We start from the raw sequence: 21,077 nt of genomic DNA, 5'->3' as shown, positions 1-21,077 counted from the left end.
AAATTAAGATATACAGTAAAATTAGTAAATATTTTGCTTCTTTAAATATAAAAAATTTAAATATAATAAATATAATAAAATAAAAATTTTTAATACATTTTGTAAAATTTTGATAAAAGGTATAGAAATAGAAATACTGAAAACCTTGCTTTCTTAAAACTAAATTAAAACAAGTTATTTAAACAGAAAAAGAATTCGAGAAAGAATTCTAAAACATATATACTACGCAAAACAATTAGGGGAGCGCTTTAAAACTAGCAAAATTTGATGATTTTTAAGAACCCATATCTCGGCTTAGAGAGGTCGTAGAACAATGTTTCTGGGCGCATTTTAACGGGTGAAGCCTCAACTTTAAAGTGGGTAATATAGCATAATTCGTCTCATTGAACTGTTTTTCGTGTGAGGCTTAAAATCAGATGTCGAAAAAACTCTGAAAATTTCTTGACTTTGTAGTTGTCCATGGAAAAAGCAGGGATGGAACCATAAATGCCACCACATTGGCTTTGAAGTAGGAACCCTCCCCTTTAAAATGCCGCAAGAAACATTGCTCTATCATGTCTAGGAGCCGAGTTATCGCATTTCAAAGTTACCCCTGCATTTTGCAAAATTTTTAGCAATACCGCCGGCATTCGCGTTATCCAATGTGCACCACGGGGAGGTTGCTCGGTTGGATTTTGCACATCATGTGTATGGTGTATGTGTATGTGTGCGTGATGCGTGTGGGTGTGTGTGTGTGTCGCAAAGATAAGGACCCCACGGTTCGTCACTCCCGCGGTAGTTAACGACTCCAAACCCTCTGCTGTGTGTGTGGGGAGGGGTGGATGTATGGGTGGGTGTGTGAGGGGGGGTGTATGGGGTTGTGTATGTGGGATGTGTGTGGAGTCGTTAACTACTGCGAGAGTGACGAACCGTGGGATCTTTATCTCTGCTGACACACACACCCACCCACACATACACACACACCATCCACACGCATCACGCACACACTTAACATTGACGTACACATACACCATACACATGATGTTCAAAATCCAACCGAGCAACCTCTCCGTGGTGCACATTGGATAACGCGAATGCCGGCGGTATTGCTAAAAATTTTGCAAAATGCAGGGGTAACTTTGAAATGCGATAACTCGGCTCCTAGACATGATAGAGCAATATTTCTTGCGGCATTTTAAAGGGGAGGGTTCCTACTTCAAACCCAATGTGGTGGCATTTATGGTTCCATCCCTGCTTTTTCCATGGACAACTACAAAGTCAAGAAATTTTCAGAGTTTTTTCGCCATCTGATTTTAAGCCTCACACAAAAAACAGTTCGATGAGACGAATAATGCTATATTACCCACTTTAAAGTTGAGGCTTCTCCCGTTAAAATGCGCCCAGAAACATTGTTCTACGACCTCTCTAACCCGAGATATGGCTTCTTAAAAATCATCAAATTTTGCTAGTTTTAAAGCGCTCCCCTAATTGTTTTGCGTAGGTATAAAGAAATATATATGTATACGTAATCTTCATTTATGTGTTCATTTATTCGCTATAATAAGAAGAAATAGATCGCTGTCATAGTAATATAAGACATCATTAGTTTTAAATAGGTTTATTATATTGTGCATCTCAATATACGTATATGAAGTTACGTATAAAAAGTTATTTATCGCTATATTCTTTAGGATTCTGATAATAATTATTTGTAATATGATCCTCAAAAAAGTTATAATAGATATAATAGTTAAATTTTTTGCGTTAACTTTTTAATTGTTAATTAACTTACTATTTCTTTTGTCATCATGCACATAGTTTATAATATTAATTTACACAAAACTTATCAATCGCTTGTTTAAGATTACAATCAAAATTATAAAACTTGAATGGTATATCTTATTATTAATATATTCTTTTTCTCTTTCTCTACAACCTTGACATTAACATCATATATTATCAACATTATTCCCGTGAACTTCTAAAATGATTTAGTCGTTATTATTTCTTAAAAAATTATTAACAAATGATATAAGCGATATAAGAGAAAGAAATATACTGACATATATAAAAGATTCAATATCTATATGTATATGGTCGGCGCTCGCCATTCTTATTTTTTTGTATTATACTTTTGTGTGTGTTATTTTTTGCCTTATAATAGTTAGTTATAATTGCATTGTGACTTAGTATGTTTGTCATTATTTCATAGTTGATTTAAGTCTAGTTATAGCGAATCGCCGGTGGATGACGATTGGGCATTTATTCGTAAGATTAATCGATTTATCGACTCAGTTAATGGTGCTGCCATCGCTATCCATCGGCAAGAGTTAACGAATGAGAAAAGGAACACAATACTCGCGTTCCATACACTTTCAGCGCTCTCGCACTTCACTTGCCTGCGGTGCCAGATCGGAGACGGACAACTCAGCGCTCGACCTTGAGGTCCTTATCATTACAAGCTAGTCGGAGTTGCGCCGCTTGCATGAATTAGAGGCTTTATATTGCTTGCATGGAACGCTTGATACGCTTTAGCGCTTGCCTGATCTCGTGGATCTATATTTCTAATCTGCCTGAGAGTTGGAAGAAAAATCAGCAGTTTCCGGAGCACGGAGGCACGCACCGCGCGGTGAGTCGATTTGCATTTTCTTTTCTAATTCTTTTTTCGCTTGCTTTAAGTTGTTGTCTCTTTGCTGTCCACGCGGCTTGCGTGAACGTACATTATTGTGTTAGAAATAATTCTACCGTTATTATTTTCATTTATTCTCTCTATCCTTTTTTTTGACTAATCGCCGAAGGGAGATTTGAAATTATACCCTCCCTACCAATATGTATAAAATCCTTATTTTGTCTGTCGTTGAATTGATCGGGTACTTCCCGACATGCTAGAAATACCAAATTTCGCATGGTGATAGGGGTCCACTCCCAGGTAATGGGAAAATTCTTGAAATCTTTAATTTTGGTCCAGGGGCGCAGCCAGGGGCCCCTTATTGCGCCATAGGATTAACATGGGAAAAAACTTCAATCTGGCCTAGGAAGCTAAAATTTCGTACATTGATAGCGGTAACTATAAGACTAAAAGGAAAAATCTCAAAACACAAAATTTTAATCCAGGGGCGCAGCCAGGGGCCTCTTAATGCGCCATAGGGTTAACATGGGAAAACTTCAATCTGGCCTAGGAGGCAAAAAATTTGGTATGCCGACAGGGGCTAATGTAAAACAAAAGGGAAAAATCGGAAAACCCAAAATTTTTATTCAGGGGCGCAGCCAGGGGCCCCTAATTCTGCCGTAGGAGTTTACACGGAAAACTTTACATGACCTACGTAGGAAGATGAAATTTGGTGTTCTGCCAGGGGCTAGAGTAAAAGCAATGAATAAAAACCAAAGGGGAAAATCAGAAAACTCAGGGGCGCAGCTAGGGGCTCCTTAATGTCCCATGAAAAAATATTTCAGTAACAGCCACCTTAACGCCTGGCGTAGACAGGCTTTTCCCCTAGTTAGATATAGTTTATCAAGAGGCACAGTAGTATCTCGCATCAATATGTAATTTGCAACTAACAGCTACATATTTTTTCTCAAAAACTATGTATTTTTTTTATACCAATTGATTCTTCTCATTATTTTGTGTATAAAAGTATTGAGGTAAGATAATTAAAAAATGAATATTTTATGAAATATTTTATAATTTATGTAAAATTATGTCATATTAAAATATCTCATAAACTATTCATTTTTTGGTCATCCAACCCAAATTTTTTATGCAGAATATTGTGAGGAATCGATTCATGTAAAAAAATATGGTGGTTCTATTTTAAAAAATTAAGTTGACCTTCAAATTTGACCTCTAGGTCAAGGTCAAGGTTGCCATCAAATGCCCCACTTTGTATCCTATACTACTTTTGTATTTAACATTTTTTTGTATATCCCACTCCTTCCGAGATATTTTATCGGTCTCATACTGTTTCCTCACCCTGTATATCTAATAATGTAAAAAATGTTTTGTAAATTGGACTCTCTTTAATAACGTGAAGAAATTTATCAGTTCAAATTGATCAATTCCTCTTTCTCTTTCTCTTTCTCTTTCTTTTATCTTTCACTACCTTCACTACCTTCACTCCTTCATTTTTCTCTTTCTTTTCTTTTCTTCCCATTTCTTCTTCATCCTTATCATCTTTCATTTCTTTCTTCTTCTCCTAGTCATTCTCTTTCTTTTTAAATTTCTCTTCATTATCATCTTGTCAACATTTCTCTTCTTCCTTCCCCTACACTTTCCATTCAGCAGTTTTCTCAGCATATTTCCACGTCTCTTTCATTCTCACACATTCTACATTTTCTTCTATCCCTTTTGTCTTAATATTTACTTTCCCTTATTTCATTCTCTAGCCTGAACCTTGCTATCCTTCTTCATCTCATCATCTTCATTTAGCCATATCACATATGTATCGCGTTCGCATATTGTTTGCGAAGACTCATGAAACTCTCATCGTGTGAACAAGTAAATTAGCAAATGTATTCTTTTATTATAAAGTATGGAAAGTGTCTTTACTTACAATTAATGCGTGGATTCTAATCTTTTGGGCGTACGAATCTCGAAAAATCTCTTCCTTTACAGTTACGGACACAATAATATTTAGCGATCTAAGAAACTCCTAACCTCATCAGAAACGAATTTATTAAATTCGAAGAAAATTATTTTATCTTTATTCAATTAATTACATTCAAAATATATTTATAATCATACTAGTTTATACAATCAAAAATTATTTTAAACCAAACAAAGTGCTTCTTATAGATTTTTAGCACTGAAAACGATGCCTCAAACCAAATTTCACTAGCACGTCAGATTTCCAAAATAATTGAGATTTAATATATAAAAAATGGTTTTTTTGCGATATTTGAAATTTTTTTTAAAAGTTAATATTATCTGGAAAATCTGATCAAATATCATATGAATTATTATATTATATCATATGTATTATTCATTCCCTATAAAATGCATTTTTTTTATTTCAGTATCTTACTTTTTAACCATGTTATGAAAGATTAAAACTGGGAACTACTCATATGGAGATGCTCCTAAGGAAAAAAGTTTTTTGGACAAAAATTATTTTGTCTAAAATTGATTTTACCATCATTTGTTCCCCTTTAGATCATAAAACTTTGGTCTAGAATATTTTTTCGAAAATGCATTTGTTTCAAAAAATTTAAGGTGGACAATTAGAATGAGACACCCTATATATAAATATACATTTAGTGGAATCTACAATAAGTTACACTGCGTGTATGTGTATTGATAGCCATAAACTACAAATTATGAGTATAATTATATGACTTCATCATCATAGGCGGGATATTTGTTATCTCAACAAACTTTCTAACATGACTAAAAAGTAAAAGATATCAAAATAAAAAAAATTCACTTTATAGGGGACGAACAATACATTCATAATATCTGATCAGAATTTTCAGATAACGTTAACCTTTTTCACAAAAAAATCTCAAATATCGCAAAAAAGCTATTTTTTGCATATTAAACCTCAATTATTTCGGAAACCTGACGTGCTGGTGAAAATTGACTTGCGGCATCATTTTCAGCATCCAAAAATCTACAAGAAATACTTTGTCTGGTTTAAAATAACAAAAAAAAATTTTATGTAAACTAATGTAATATACTCATATGTATTATGCGTTAAGATTAACTTTTATTTATGAATGGGTTTCATACACTAAAACTAAACATACACATATGTATCGATAAAAGGTTAAGTTTAAGTATACTGGAAAAGGTTAAGTTTAAGTATACAATTGAAAACACTATTTGTTAGATCCTTATTAGAGAGTTTGTTTCCCAGTCGTTCCCTAGTTCTTATCATATCATGTGGTGCAAAAGGTAAACGAAACAAAGGAAAGAGATATCTCCACATCTCACTCTAATGCTTCTCATGCGGAAGACAATAGTTTTTTTCAATATTACATAGAAAGGACGTACCAATTCCTGAACAAGAATTCCTGAAATCTGATTCCTAAGAATCTCTCTATGTGATTCATGAATAAAAAAATATCCATTTTTATTAATATTATACTTTAGTAGCAAACTCACTGACGTCGAATGACGTCATTTGACGTCAAAGTGATGTGCGCTTACTACCTGATCTTTCTTAATCCATATTTTAAACCATATACGAATTTATGTAATAACATGAAACATCTATATTTCAATGAAAAAAACATTTTGTTCATAACATATATTAATCATATTTTCTAAAGAAAAAAAAACAATACTTAGACATAATAAATTTGTTTAGAAAATACGATTAATATTTCATGTACAAAATATTTTTCTCGTCAAAATCTAAATAATACGCTTTATTTTATTATATTAATTAATATTTTTTAAGATATGAATTAAAAGAAACTTAATATAAATGATAAATTCGTATTTTTATTCAAGAATTGGAATTTATGTTTTCCTTAGTGAATATTTTTACGAAGCATTTCTTGATTTTTAAAAGTTAACATTGTTAAATTTTTTATTCAAATGTAGTATTATTTACAAAATTACAATATAATAAATTGCTATTCTATTTAAAAAATAATTTTTTGTGAAATTGTGTAATTAATATTAATTTTATATTTGTCTTCAAGTTAATTCTTTTAACCCTTTAATTATTTGAATTAAATATTATATCAAAATATAAGTAATAATCATTCTAGACATTTCAAAAATATTTTAACTTTTTCCTTAATATATTTATATAAATTAATTTTCTATTTTATAAATAATTTTAGTTTAGCTTTATCTTTTTTTGATTTGTCATCGATTTTTGTTTTTTCCAAGAGCAATATTGATGAAATGGAAGATTATGCTAATATATTCTCTATTAATTGAGTCACAAAGCACAACGGAATCAAGATACATTGAATAACGGTAGTTACATGGATGACGTGAAAAGAAAGGAATGGCAGGAGAGGTAAACCCCAGACACACAGACAGATACAAATTATTGGACCTGACCGCGATCCGGAAGGAGACTCGTATACTTCAAATAGCTGCATATTTTTGTCTTTTTTTAAAATATTATTATTTACTAATTATTTTCAGGTAGTAGCATAATTTATAAGACTTAATTAATTAATTTTAAAGAGATTGTTAAAGAATTATATATATATATATATATATATATATATATTATATACAATGGTGATCATGAAAATAAACTGAAAAAGGAAAACAACAATAAGCAATAAAAATACTAGAATTTATATTTGTACTAAATTTATTTTATCATATTATTTATTCCAAAAAAAAATAAGAAACAAAAAACAAATTTTTATTTTATTGCAACTTATTTGCAACTTATTACTTAGTATTTTCATTGCTGATTATTGTTATTTAAAATAGAATCTCTTTAGTCAAGATAACGGTTTTTTACAAAAAGGGAATAAGAAAATATATCTAAATTAATGTTAGTTAAAAAATAAATTAAATAATTAATAAAATTAATTCATGAAAAATTAATTGAAATTAACAAAAAAATCAAGTATATTAAAAATTATTCTTTTTGCTTGCGGACAACAGATCATATTAGATGAAAAATCAAGATAAATAATCCTAGATATCTTTCAAAGACGATGATTGAAACAACGATGTCATAGACTAATTGTAAGTAATTAAATAAATCACGCAGAAAAATGCATACATAAAATATCTTTGCAATAGGTGCATCAATTTCCGTCATCGTAATATCAATGCGTTTAAAATATAAAACAAAAATATTTTCTTATTGTTCATGTAATCATTTTTTCTAAAAAAATACTATGTTTACTTTAATGTAATAAAAAAAATATATTTCTAATCGATTACTTTTTAAATGGAGCCATTTTAACTGCTGAATAATATTCTATGTAGATCCGTTAGATCTAACTTTTTTCATTTTATGAGAGAGGAATTGCATCATAGATCATATAACAGGTTTGAAAAACATTGAATTGCTTATGCGTATTAACGAGTAAATTTTCCAATTTTTTTTCTACAGTTTAATTCATTTAAATGCTCATTTTAAGCTTTGTCATGTTCAATTGCGTTTATTTTTTATTTTATATTTTTTTCCTAATATTACTTATCATGTAACTCTAAACAGTGCTTTTCTCTTATAGTCCGTCTTATATGTATGTTTATATTAAAGAAATCTTTAACACATTCAAGACTTTCAAAACTTTCAAGACTTCTAACCATATTTAAGACTTTCAAGAATTTCTTGATTTTTAATAATATTCGAAACATCTCAAAATTTTCATAAACAGGTACAATCGCAATAATTCGATGTATACAGAGTGTCCCATTTTAAATTGCCCCGATAAATATCTCAAAAAATATAAAAAGGATATGGAAAAATGTTTTATACAAAAGTTTTTTGACTTCAAGAAGGACATAAGATGATGTCATTGATTTGACCTTAGAGAATCGTTTGTAGTCACATGAAGATCACTTTCAATTTCTTAAATAGAACTCACTATTTTTCAATGCATATTTTTGTAGCTTATCTCGAGAGCTTTTCAAAACACTATAATAAAGAATTTTTTCATTAAATATTTTCAAAAATATGTTGCAAATTACATACTTTTCTTTTTTAATCAACCATGTATTATCTTTACACCAATTGATTGGTCTTCATTATTCTGTGCATAAAAGTATTAAGTTAAGATTACCCAAAATTGAATGATTCACAAGATATTTTATATTTTATGTCAAAATACTGTAAACTTTAAGTCTCATAACTCAAAAAGTACTTAATGAAAAAATACTTTATTATATAGTGTTTTAAAAAGCACTCGAGATAAGCTACAAGAATATGCATTGAAAAGTATAGTGATTTCCATTTAAGAAATTGAAAGTGATCTACGATGACTATCCAAGGTTAAACCCATGACACCATCTTATGTCCTCCTTGAAGTCAAAAAACTTTTGTGTGAAACATTTTTCTGTATCTTTCATATTTTTTGAGATATTTACCTGGGTCATTTAAAATAGGACACCCTGTATATCTGATTACGCAAAATATATACCATATACCTCATATTACTAATAATCATAGTAATAATCATACTAATAATCATAATATAATCCATTCTCAATATTGCAAATTAATAAATTATCTTTGACACTGACCTTTAGAAAATTAATCGATTAATTTTGACGCTCAATTTTAGAAAACATTGAAAAAGTAATGTTAAAACAACGAATATATATATAATATATATATAATATATATATATATATATATTATATATATATAAATTAATTATACATTTTTTATTTTAAAACTTCTTTTCATATGATTATATTAATGATTATTAATTATATTAATTCTAATTTTGTATAATACTTTATATAATTCAATTTAGTTAATATTATATAAATTGTATGCTATTATTTGTAGAAGTAATATATTTTTTTTTTAATTTTACATAGTATATAATTAATTATGTCTATTAAATTTAACATAAATTGTTTATTCAAAATATATGCCTTTTTAATCAATAATTCTTTCTAATTTAAAACAAAATAACAAATTTTAATAAATTAATGGTTAACATTTAATTATTTAACTTATGCTTATATTATTAATTATACTCAAACAGAAAAAGATATTATAATTCAATGTTTTAAAACAAGAAAATATGGAAATTATATAAAGAAATTTGTTGATCAAATAATTAAACAAATAAATTAATTTAATAAAATGTAGTATTTACTATGGACTAATTTTAATATTGATTATACATAATGTTTTATCTTTCTTGTGTTTTTATAAGCAATAATACTTATATCAATATATCTTCTTGTAGCAGAAAGATTTCTCATTATAGATTATTATAATATTATAAGCACTTTCACGGCAAGAAAAAATATAATCAGAAAGCAACATATATTATTAATCGTATCACAAATTAATTTATAAATTTCATATCGGTGTGAAGTTCAATAAATCTTTCATCAAATCATGTGAGTGTTTTATAAATATTTGGTAGAGAAACTTTTACTTAAAAAGTTTTTTTTAATAATTTTGTAAATAATTGTTAAAAAAAATTTTTTTAGATACACACACAATTTTAATTTTATACTTAAAGAGTTCAGCAACAAAAAAAAACAATGAAAACGTGTTTGCGTAAAAACATTAATTTTATTATGTTGCAATTTCTTTTAGATTCATCATAAATCACATCTACACCTTTTTTTTAATTTTATGCCATTATTGAATTTTTAAAAAATTTTTAAAAATATCCTGTAATTAATAATAATAATTTCTCAGAATTTTAAAGCATACGAATCAACGCTCAATGTACAATAAAGACTAGTTTCCAAAAGAAAGTGTAATATTAGTCAAAACAGACAAATATTACAACTTATAAAATAGAAAAGTACAGTTTACATTCTAAATATAGTCAAATATCTATATAATAAAGTTTCACATTGTGATTTTGTGAATCAATTCTTCTAAATTCTTATAATGTAATCTCTTTCTGTTCTGTTCTGCTACTCACATTTGTTATGCGAGCATGTTAGAGTAAGAAAGCGAGTGAAAGGCAACATTTTTATTCTAGGCATGTGCGATTAGAATAAGAATGAAAATTACACTAGTTTACAGTCAAAAATTATTTTAAATCAGATAAAATGTTTCATATAAATTTTTGGGTGCTGAAAACGATACAGCAAACCACGTTTCACTAGCACGTCAAATATCCAAAATACCTGAGGTTTAATGTGTAAAAAATAGTTTTTTTTGTGATATTTAAGATGTTTTTGTAAAAAAAGGTTAACGTTATCTGGAACATCTGATCAAATATCATGAATGTTTTGTTTTTTATCCCCTATAAAATACATTTTTTTCATTTCAATATTTTACTTTTTAGCCATGTTATGAAGGATTAAAATTGGGAATTACTTCTCATATGGAGATGCTCCAGAGAAAAAGGTTTTTCGGAACAAAATTATTTTTCCCAAAATTGATTTTATCATTATATGTCTCCCTTTAGATCATACAACTTTTATCCGAAACATTTTTTCGAAAAAAATGCATTTATTTCGAAAAATTAAAGATGGGCAATTAAAATGAGACACCTTATATATAAATATACATTTAGTGAAATCTATCACAATTAAGTTATACTGTGTATGTGTATCGATAGCCTTAAACTACAAATTATGAGTATAATTATATGATTTCATCATCGTAGGCAGAATATTTGTTATCTCAGCAAAACTCTGTATTTAAATCCTTCCTAACATAAATAAAGTAAAATATCAAAATAAAAAAATACATTTTATAGGGAGTGAACAATACATTAATAACATCTGATGAGAATTGTCAGATAATGTTAACCTTTTCCACAAAAAAATCTCAAATATCGCAAAAAAGCCATTTTTTGCATATTAAACCTCAATTATTTCGGAAATCTGACGTGCTGGTGAAAATTGTTTGCAGCATCGTTTTCGCTTGCAGCGTCCAAACAGCTCAATAATTTAAATCATAATCAAAGACATTCAATTCTAGTCAAGGATTAAATCATTAAACACTATAGTTTGTCTTGCTAAAGATTATTTATCACGTCCTAAATCATTGAACTCTTTGACATCAATTACAACATCTCTCTTCTTCTCTTTCTCTCTTTCTTTTTTACTTAAAAATGTGATTTTATTTTAAAAAATTATTAATATTAATTGATAATTTTTAAATAATTTATAAGAAACAACAAACAAAACTTTTAACTAACTTAAAATAATTTTTTTTTACATTGACGGAATTTTCTTCCTACATTATCATTAATTATTTCTTTAAAACCATGTGACGCAAATATTTAAAAAACAATAATTAAAATACCGTCTTTATAAGAAACTTCTTAATCTTTTTAGACATTTTAAAAATATTTTTCTAATTTTTTAAGTTTTTGTGACTAATAATTATAATCAAAGAAGACATTTTTTAAGATATTCTATTTTCACAAAATAATGACATTTTAATGACATTTTAATGATATTATTATATATATTAACAATCTTTATAATTTTTTTGCTCATTATTAACGATTATTCCCTTGGTATATCTAAATAATAAGCATTATTTTTAGACAATCTTTTATAGAATATGATTTTTTTTATATTTTCTTTATACTGTACAGAATTTCTTATTATATATACAGGATGTTAAAAAATTAGATCGACAAATTTTGAAGGGAAATAGAAGACTTAACGTTTTTATAATTTTGTACTATATGGTATGAAATAGAAGGAGTTCGTGACTTAAATAATAAACAAAACATGTAAGTGGAAAAATTAAATTGTATTTTAATCTTGAACAAAACACGGAACAAATACATGAAAGTAATTCACTCTTTTTACAATAAATGCTCAAAAATTCCTCCAATAACTTTAATACAAAAGTGACAAACTGAAAAGTCACAAACTCATATCATGTAATATTAAAACTAAACATTATAGAGAAAATTATTAACAAAAAATGTTTATTTGAAGTCTTCTTTTTCCCTTCAAAATTTATCGGTCTAATTTTTTAACACTTTGTATATATAATAACAAATTCTGTCATTTATTATTATGGGTTATTTTGTTGATATACTTATACGCATATATATATTATAAGTATACATATTACAAGATAGGCTTTGAAGAAGAACTTACCAGGTGTTGCGGCAATTCGCATTTCAGTATTGGCAGTCGTCAAGGAAAAGGTGACCCCGCCTAAGAGGCAGAGCCTTAGAAGCAGAAAGCATTTTTCCTGGATATACATTCTACTGCATTCTTCTGTACACACACACTGTATACACAAACACGCGCGTTTACGTGCACCTACTGTTTCCTAAAGTCAGAAACCAAGTTATCCAAGAAAAGAAATCCAAATACACACCTTTTCACCAAACTACTAACTGTTCTCGATAAACCAACAACGCGGGAACCAACAACGGACAGCCCGTGACTGACTTGGAACGGGTTTCAAAGACCTGGATAGCAAGGAGAAAAAGAGAGAGAATGGTTCATTCTTTATGTATGTGTATATATGTTGAGGGGGGAGGAGATGGAGAGGACGGCAGGTCTCTCTCTCGAAAGGATTGTGGAGAGCTCTCGCAGTTCACGAAACACACTGTGTCGTGGACGCTGAAAGCGTGCATACACGGCAACTGATCAACTGGCGGCTCTCTCTCTCTCTCTCTCTCTCTCTCTCTCTCTCTCTCTCTCTCTCTCTCTCTCTCTCTCTCTCTCTCTCTCTCTGTCTCTCTCGTCTCTCTCGTCTCTCTCGTCTCTCTCGTCTCTCTCGTCTCTCTCGTCTCTCTCGTCTCTCTCGTCTCTCTCGTCTCTCTCGTCTCTCTCGTCTCTCTCGTCTCTCTCGTCTCTCTCGTCTCTCTCGTCTCTCTCGTCTCTCTCGTCTCTCTCGTCTCTCTCGTCTCTCTCGTCTCTCTCGTCTCTCTCGTCTCTCTCGTCTCTCTCGTCTCTCTCGTCTCTCTCGTCTCTCTCGTCTCTCTCGTCTCTCTCGTCTCTCTCGTCTCTCTCGTCTCTCTCGTCTCTCTCGTCTCTCTCGTCTCTCTCGTCTCTCTCGTCTCTCTCGTCTCTCTCGTCTCTCTCGTCTCTCTCGTCTCTCTCGTCTCTCTCGTCTCTCTCGTTTATGATCCGTGCCGAGACATGTTGGAGTTAAAGTGCAGTGGTGAACGGGATTCACCTCCACCGAGACGAGTCTCACATTGACCTACCTCTTTGCGCGCCTCTTCGTTCTTCTCTACCGCGATAGGTATATTGCTATGCTAACCTTGCTACAGGCTATATCAGTGCTTATATTAAACTACATGATAAATGTTTTAGTTATAGCAATTATTATTACTAAAAATAACACTAGTTTACAGCCAAAAATTATTTTAAGTTAAACAAAGTGTTTTTTATGGATTTTTGGGTGCTGAAAACGATGCCACAAACCACTAGCACGTTAGATAATCCAAAATAATTAAAGTTTAATATGTAAAAAATGGCTCTTTTGCGATATTTAAGATTTTTTGTAAAAAAAAAGATTAACATTATCTGGAAAGTCTGATCAGATATTATGAATATATTGTTCATTCTCTATAAAATGTATTTTTTTATTTCAATCTTACTTTTTAGCCATGTTATGAAAGATTAAAGCTGGGAACTACTTCTTATATGGAGATGCTTCTAAGGAAAAAATGTTTTTTAAAAAAAAAATTTTTCCAAAATTGATTTTACCATTATTGTCCACCTTTAGATACAATTTTTGTCTGGAACATTTTTTCGAAAATGTATTTGTTTTCAGAAAATTCAAAATGGACATTTAAAATGAGACACTCTATATATAAATATTACATTATACATTTAGTGGAATCTATCATGATAAGTTACACTATGTATGTGGATCGATATTCCTAAACTACAAATTATGAGTATAATTATATTACTTCATATTATCATAGGTGGAATCTCAGCAAAACTCTGTACTTAAATCCTTTCTAACATGACTAAAAAGTAAGATATCGAAATAAAAAGAATGCATTTTATAGGGAACAATACATTTATGACATCTGATCAGACATTTCAGATAACGTTAACCTTTTTCACACAAAAATTTCAAATATTGCAAAAAAAGCCATTTTTTGCATATTAAATCTCAATTCTTTCGGAAATCTGATGTGCAAATGAAAATTGGCTTGCAGCATTGTTTTCAGCATCCAAAAATCTATAAGAAACACCTTGTCTGGTTCCAAACAATGAAAAAAATATTCTTTTGTAAACTAGTGTGCAACTGTAAACTAGTAATGTGTCCCGTGTTTAAAATTTAAAAAAAAATAATAAAAAAGCTTCACTCGTTTATCCAAAAAAATTGTAAATTGTATAAAGGAATGTTACTTCTTAATGAATATTTTATTGTTTAAACTTGATTTTTCTACAAAAATGATATTTGTATACATAAATTAAACTTGATGCCTCCTTTATATCTTTTTCTTAAAAGAGTAATTTTTTAACAATTATATCATGCAATTGTTAATTTTATATAGATATACACACATATACAAGGTGTCCTATTTTAACTTTCAGGTTAAAATTTCTTGAAAACCAAGGTTTTTATCGAAAAATGTTTTATATAAAAGTTGTAGGATTTCGATTGAAATATCTTGTTGTAAAGATTCTTATTTCAGGTGGAGGCATTTTCGAGATTTCAAGGTCATATTATTTTTTTAAACGGAACCACTATAATTTTCTTATATAAATCGATTCCTTGTAATACATATTTAGCGTAAAAAGTTGTTAGAGTTGAATAGTCGAAAAATGAATAGTTTATGAGATATTTTATGCTTCATCTTGACATATTTTGACATAAAATATGAAATATCTTGTAATATATTCATTTTTTCATAATTTTACTTTAATAATTTACTCCTGTGAACTTGGCGCACCATATTTTAAAATCTTGAATTTTTTTTAGAGTTCTGGCATTATTTGGAATAGTTCTAGAGTTCTCTGTGAGTATTTTAAATAGTTCCGATGATTTAATACAAAAAAATCGAATTTGAAAATATGGTGCACCAAGTTCACGCAGCGCACCGTATCATGAAAATATATTATTTCTTCAGAGTTCTAGTTAGTTTTACAATAGTTCTAGAGTTCTATATCAATTACATCAATAGTTCTAACAATTAAACGCAAAAAATCAATTTTTGAAAACCAAGTAAAAAAATTGCAATTTTTAAAAGTTCTGGTCGATCTGATAAGAGTTCTGCGTAGCGTTCCTCGAGTTGTACAAAAAATTCTTATGACTTTTTCCCGTAAAATAATTATTTTTCAAGTTAAAGCCATTTTTAGTAATGAAAAATCAACTTTTATTATAACATTTTTTTTTACGAGTTCTAGCCAATCTAATAACAGTTCTGCGTAGCGTTCCTCGAGTTCTACAAAAAATCCTTATAACATTTTCCCGTAAAATAATTATTTTTCTAATTAAAGCAATTTTTAACATTTAAAATTCAATTTTTGTTTAAAAAAAATTTTTTACGAGTTCTAGCCGATCTAATAACAGTTCTGCATAGCATTCCTCGAGTTCTACAAAAACTTCTTATGACTTTTACGCGTGAGATAATTATTTTTCTAATTAAAGCAATTTTTAACATTTAAAAATCAATTTATGTTAAAAAGAATTTTTTTACGAGTTCTAGCCGATCTAATAACAGTTCTGCGTAGCGTTCTTCGAGTTCTACAAAAACTTCTTATGACTTTTACGCGTGAGATAATTATTTTTCTAATTAAAGCATTTTATAACCTGATTGGAGTCATTAGATATATTAAACATACTGCAACAAATGGTCACTATACAGGAATTGTATACATAGGTTTGAAGTGGTATGAATACGATGATTTAGTACATAAATGAACACAACTTCAATCCACTTTTGAAATAATTCCGCACGTTCTTATTTACATTAGACAATAGAATTAAAATATATGTGCAATAATATAATGATAAAAAAAATTCTTAATTTTAATTCCCAATTATAATTTAATCGCTCTGATTTTAATGTAATTTTTTTCATTATGATATGGATTTTAATTTTATTTAGAAAAATATATTAATCAATAGAAAAAATTTTACAAAAATTAATAAAAATTATTAAAAAATAGTTGATGAAAAAATTAAAAAATTTTAAAAATTAAAAACCTTAATAACAAAAAAAATAAAAATATGAAAAACAAAAAAAAATTTTTTTAATATAAAAAAAAAAAAATTTTAAATATAAAAAACAAAAAAAAAACAAAAATGGAACCAATCCCCACTACATCCGCGTCGTGGTTCTGGTATCGCTAAATGTGGGGACAGGATGTTATTTGGAACTCTAAACGGAATTGTCGCATCAGATAATAAAAACAAATAAAAAATAAAAATTTATAATAAAAATATATTTTTTATACTAATATAGCTTTATTGAAAAAAGATAAAAATAATAATGATAATAATAATAATAAAAAACTTAACATTAATAACAAAATTACAATAGACACCTCGATAACTAGAAAAATAATAATTTTACAGGAAAAACATATAAGGATTTTCTGAACTTAAGGAGCGCTACGCAGAAATCTTAATAGAGCGGCTAAAACTTGTAAAAAAATGTTTTTTTAAATAAATTGAATTTTAAATGTTAAAAATTGCTTTAATTAGAAAAATAATTATCTCACGCGTAAAAGTCATAAGAAGTTTTTGTAGAACTCGAGGAACGCTACGCAGAACTGTTATTAGATCGGCTAGAACTCGTAAAAAAATTTTTTTAAACAAAAATTGAATTTTAAATGTTAAAAATTGCTTTAATTAGAAAAATAATTATTTTACGGGAAAATGTTATAAGGATTTTTTGTAGAACTCGGGGAACGCTACGCAGAATTGTTATTAGAATGGCTAGAACTTGTAAAAAAAATTCTTTTTAACATAAATTGATTTTTAAATGTTAAAAATTGCTTTAATTAGAAAAATAATTATCTCACGCGTAAAAGTCATAAGAAGTTTTTGTAGAACTCGAAGAACGCTACGCAGAACTGTTATTAGATCGGCTAGAACTCGTAAAAAAATTCTTTTTAACATAAATTGATTTTTAAATGTTAAAAATTGCTTTAATTAGAAAAATAATTATCTCACGCGTAAAAGTCATAAGAAGTTTATGTAGAACTCGAGGAACGCTACGCAGAACTGTTATTAGATCGGCTAGAACTCGTAAAAAATTTTTTTTAAACAAAAATTGAATTTTAAATGTTAAAAATTGCTTTAATTAGAAAAATAATTATTTTACGGGAAAATGTTATAAGGATTTTTTGTAGAACTCGAGGAACGCTACGCAGAACTCTTATCAGATCGACCAGAACTTTTAAAAATTGCAATTTTTTTACTTGGTTTTCAAAAATTGATTTTTTGCGTTTAATTGTTAGAACTATTGATGTAATTGATATAGAACTCTAGAACTATTGTAAAACTAACTAGAACTCTGAAGAAATAATATATTTTCATGATACGGTGCGCTGCGTGAACTTGGCGCACCATATTTTCAAATTCGATTTTTTTGTATTAAATCATCGGAACTATTTAAAATACTCACAGAGAACTCTAGAACTATTCCAAATAATGCCAGAACTCTAAAAAAAATTCAAGATTTTAAAATATGGTGCGCCAAGTTCACAGGAGTTAATAATTTTCTGCATAGAATAATGAGATAAATCAATTTGTGCAACAAAGAACATATAGTTATTTTTTTTTTAAATATGCAGTTGCACATTGCAAATTACAATTTTTTTTTAATTATAAGACTATATTTTCTTACATCAATTGATTTATTTCATTATTCTACGCAAAACTTATTATGGTAAGATTATTAAAATATGAGTAAATTACGAAATATTTCATATTTTCTGTAGAAAGACGTATCAGGATAAAGCATAAAATATTTCGTAAACCATTCATTTTTCAACTATTCAAATCAACAATTTTTTACGCCAAATATTACGAGGAATCGATTTATGTAAGAAAATTATAGTGGTTCCGTTTAAAAAAGTAATGATGAGCTCTAAATCTTGAAAATATCTTTACCTGGAATAAGACTATGTTTACAACAAGATGTCCCCCTCAAAATCCTACAACTTTTGTATAAAACATTTTTCGATAAAAGTTTTGGTTTTCGAGAAATTTCAACCCGAAAATAAAATGGGATACCCTGTATATGTACATACATATACACTCACCTGCAAAAAAATGGAAGAACATATTTTTCAAGAATATGTATGATACACTTTTTTAGGATTATTTGTTTAAACTTTATATTTGTTTAAACAAATATTTATTATTGACAAATTTTGTTTGTTTATTATCGGCATAAAAGTTTCCAGATTTAAAGTTTACACTTTAATTTCTTTTTTGAAAAAGTTTTTCACGATAATTTGTTTCTATATTGCAGATTCTATAAAAAATATCCGTTTTGCAACATTTTCTTCAAAACAATATAACTTTATAAACAAAATCGTAGAAAAATTTTTTAAATATGGATTTGTTAGAAAATTAATAAGCCTAAAAAATTATTTTTTTTATACCTGGAAGCCGATTCCTGAGCCTTTTTCCCATTTCTCAACGTCTATCCTCAACATCCGTCATTTTGTAAAACATTTTTTGTAATTAAATTTTGATCTTTTCGATTATTAAAAAAAATGTTCAAGCTTTAATTTAAGCTTTAGTTCATTTCATTACGATAATTTTTTACTAAGTTATCGCAATTCAAAGATATTAAAAAAAAATTGTGCTAAAGTTTGATGCTAATTTTTTTTTGCGGGTGAGTATATATCATACAATTGTTAATTTTATATATATATGTATATATATATATTATATGTATATACAGGGTGTCCCAGAATTCGCGGACATGGAATGCACAGCGTGATTGTCCATGCCAAAAGAAACAACTTTTTCCTCTGACAAAATTGCGTCTGAACACTATTTTCTAAATGAAAGCAACTTAAAGCTAACAAATAAGCGCTCCAGATTACGCATGAATCAGGAGCGGCGCGCACACGGCGTGCGTGATGCGTGAACGTGCATGCTATTTTACTATTTCACTAAAGATTTCATAAGATTTATGTATATTTGAATGTCGTTTTTTTTTAATAACTTACTTAATAATAGTTCTTATAAAATTTTTAGTAAAATAGTGTACACGTTCACGCACGCCGTGCGTGCGCCGCACCTGAATCATGCATAATCTATATATATATAGTATATATATATATACATATATATATACAGGGTGTAACTAAACAAACGTATACGAAGCACACCATCAGGTGCAGGACAACAAACTAAATCGAAAAGTCCTGAGCCATTTTTTTATCTGAGCTTTATTTTTTACGCTATAAATTGTTAAAGTTTGCCAATCATACTTTTGAATAAGATTAATTGAAATTAATATTAAAAGTGGTCCGATAATTGGACTTAAATATTAAATTTATTTTAAGCGCAAAGTATGTTTTTATTTTTAACATATTTAACAAAAAAAAACTTTCTTCATGTATGAAAACATTATAATACATATGTATGTAGTAATGCTACTTTTATTAAGATTTTTAGTCTTGATGTGTGAACATGATATAAAAATTAAGCCCTGAGAGTAGAATACAGTATTGAAACTGAGATAGCGATCTTCACAATTTCGATAGATTCTATTAAACTATGCATTAAAATAATAATTATAAACATTTTTATAATAATAAAATAAAAATAAATAATAATATAAATATAATAATAATAAAATAAGAGTAAAGATATATTATACATATTCAAAATAAATATTTTTATAATAAAAATAATTCTTACGTGCAGAATGGGCAAGTGCGTCATCGTGCATGAATATCGTAGCTCATCTATTTAATGTTACCTCTTCTAAATTATTCTCTGCCGGAACTAACAAATCTGGCAGATTATTTTGTAAGAAATCGAGACTACTTTTGAGAGTTCAAGCGTGATAATATGAAAAGTTCGATCTAAGTCCTGTCAATAAGTTTATGTCAATAGGAAAAATAATTCAATAGGAACAATACTAGTAATAAAAGTAAACAGTAATATAACGATTACACATTATTTTTCTAGAAAGAAAATGTTTATTGCATTGATTAAATAAAAAAATAATTCAAATCGATAGACAGACGAAAGATAATAAAAAAAGTTACATTAGAAAAATGATTAAAAAAGAAACAATAAAAATAGTTTCAATTTAATTAATTTAAATTACAATTAAATTTTAATTTTATTTCAGTTTAAAATACCTACTTACGATTTGATTTCTCGGCAATCCATACCAAATATTTACGGAATTCGATGTTGAAAAGATCTCATTCGAGTAAGAAATAGATTTCCAAATAGCTGCAGTAATGATAATGATAAGAGAATGTGGATATTAAACATTCCTAAAATGTTTCTTGTAAATGTACATTTATCGACATACAAAATCCAACTTCTATAATTTGGTTTTTACTAGATTTAAATAATATTCAGCGAAAATCA

The 21,077-nt window shown here is 28.2% G+C and overlaps 1 protein-coding gene across 2 annotated transcripts in view; it reads right to left on the bottom strand.

Moving 5' to 3' along the window:
• The window catches only part of Sas (stranded at second), a 33,486-nt gene extending 20,328 nt beyond the window's left edge, over positions 1-13,158 (bottom strand). The window contains exons 1-2 of one of the 2 annotated variants that reach the window (XM_083054822.1): positions 12,923-13,158; positions 12,677-12,854 (exon numbers count right to left, since the gene is read on the bottom strand). In XM_083054822.1, the coding sequence (XP_082910948.1) occupies positions 12,677-12,785 (109 nt within the window). In that variant the 5' untranslated portion in view covers positions 12,786-12,854; positions 12,923-13,158. Of the gene's footprint in view, positions 1-12,676 lie in introns of both variants that reach the window. The other variant, XM_083054823.1, reaches the window with a different exon arrangement.
• Between the last annotated feature and the right edge of the window lie 7,919 nt (positions 13,159-21,077).

The sequence above is a fragment of the Prenolepis imparis genome, unplaced genomic scaffold, assembly GCF_030444845.1.
Source record: "Prenolepis imparis isolate NDT839.2.m4 unplaced genomic scaffold, iyPreImpa1.0 SCAF_14, whole genome shotgun sequence".
NCBI lineage: Eukaryota > Metazoa > Arthropoda > Insecta > Hymenoptera > Formicidae > Prenolepis > Prenolepis imparis.
The sequence above is the reverse complement of the archived record's forward strand: the minus strand, read 5'-3'. Positions and strand labels throughout refer to the sequence as shown.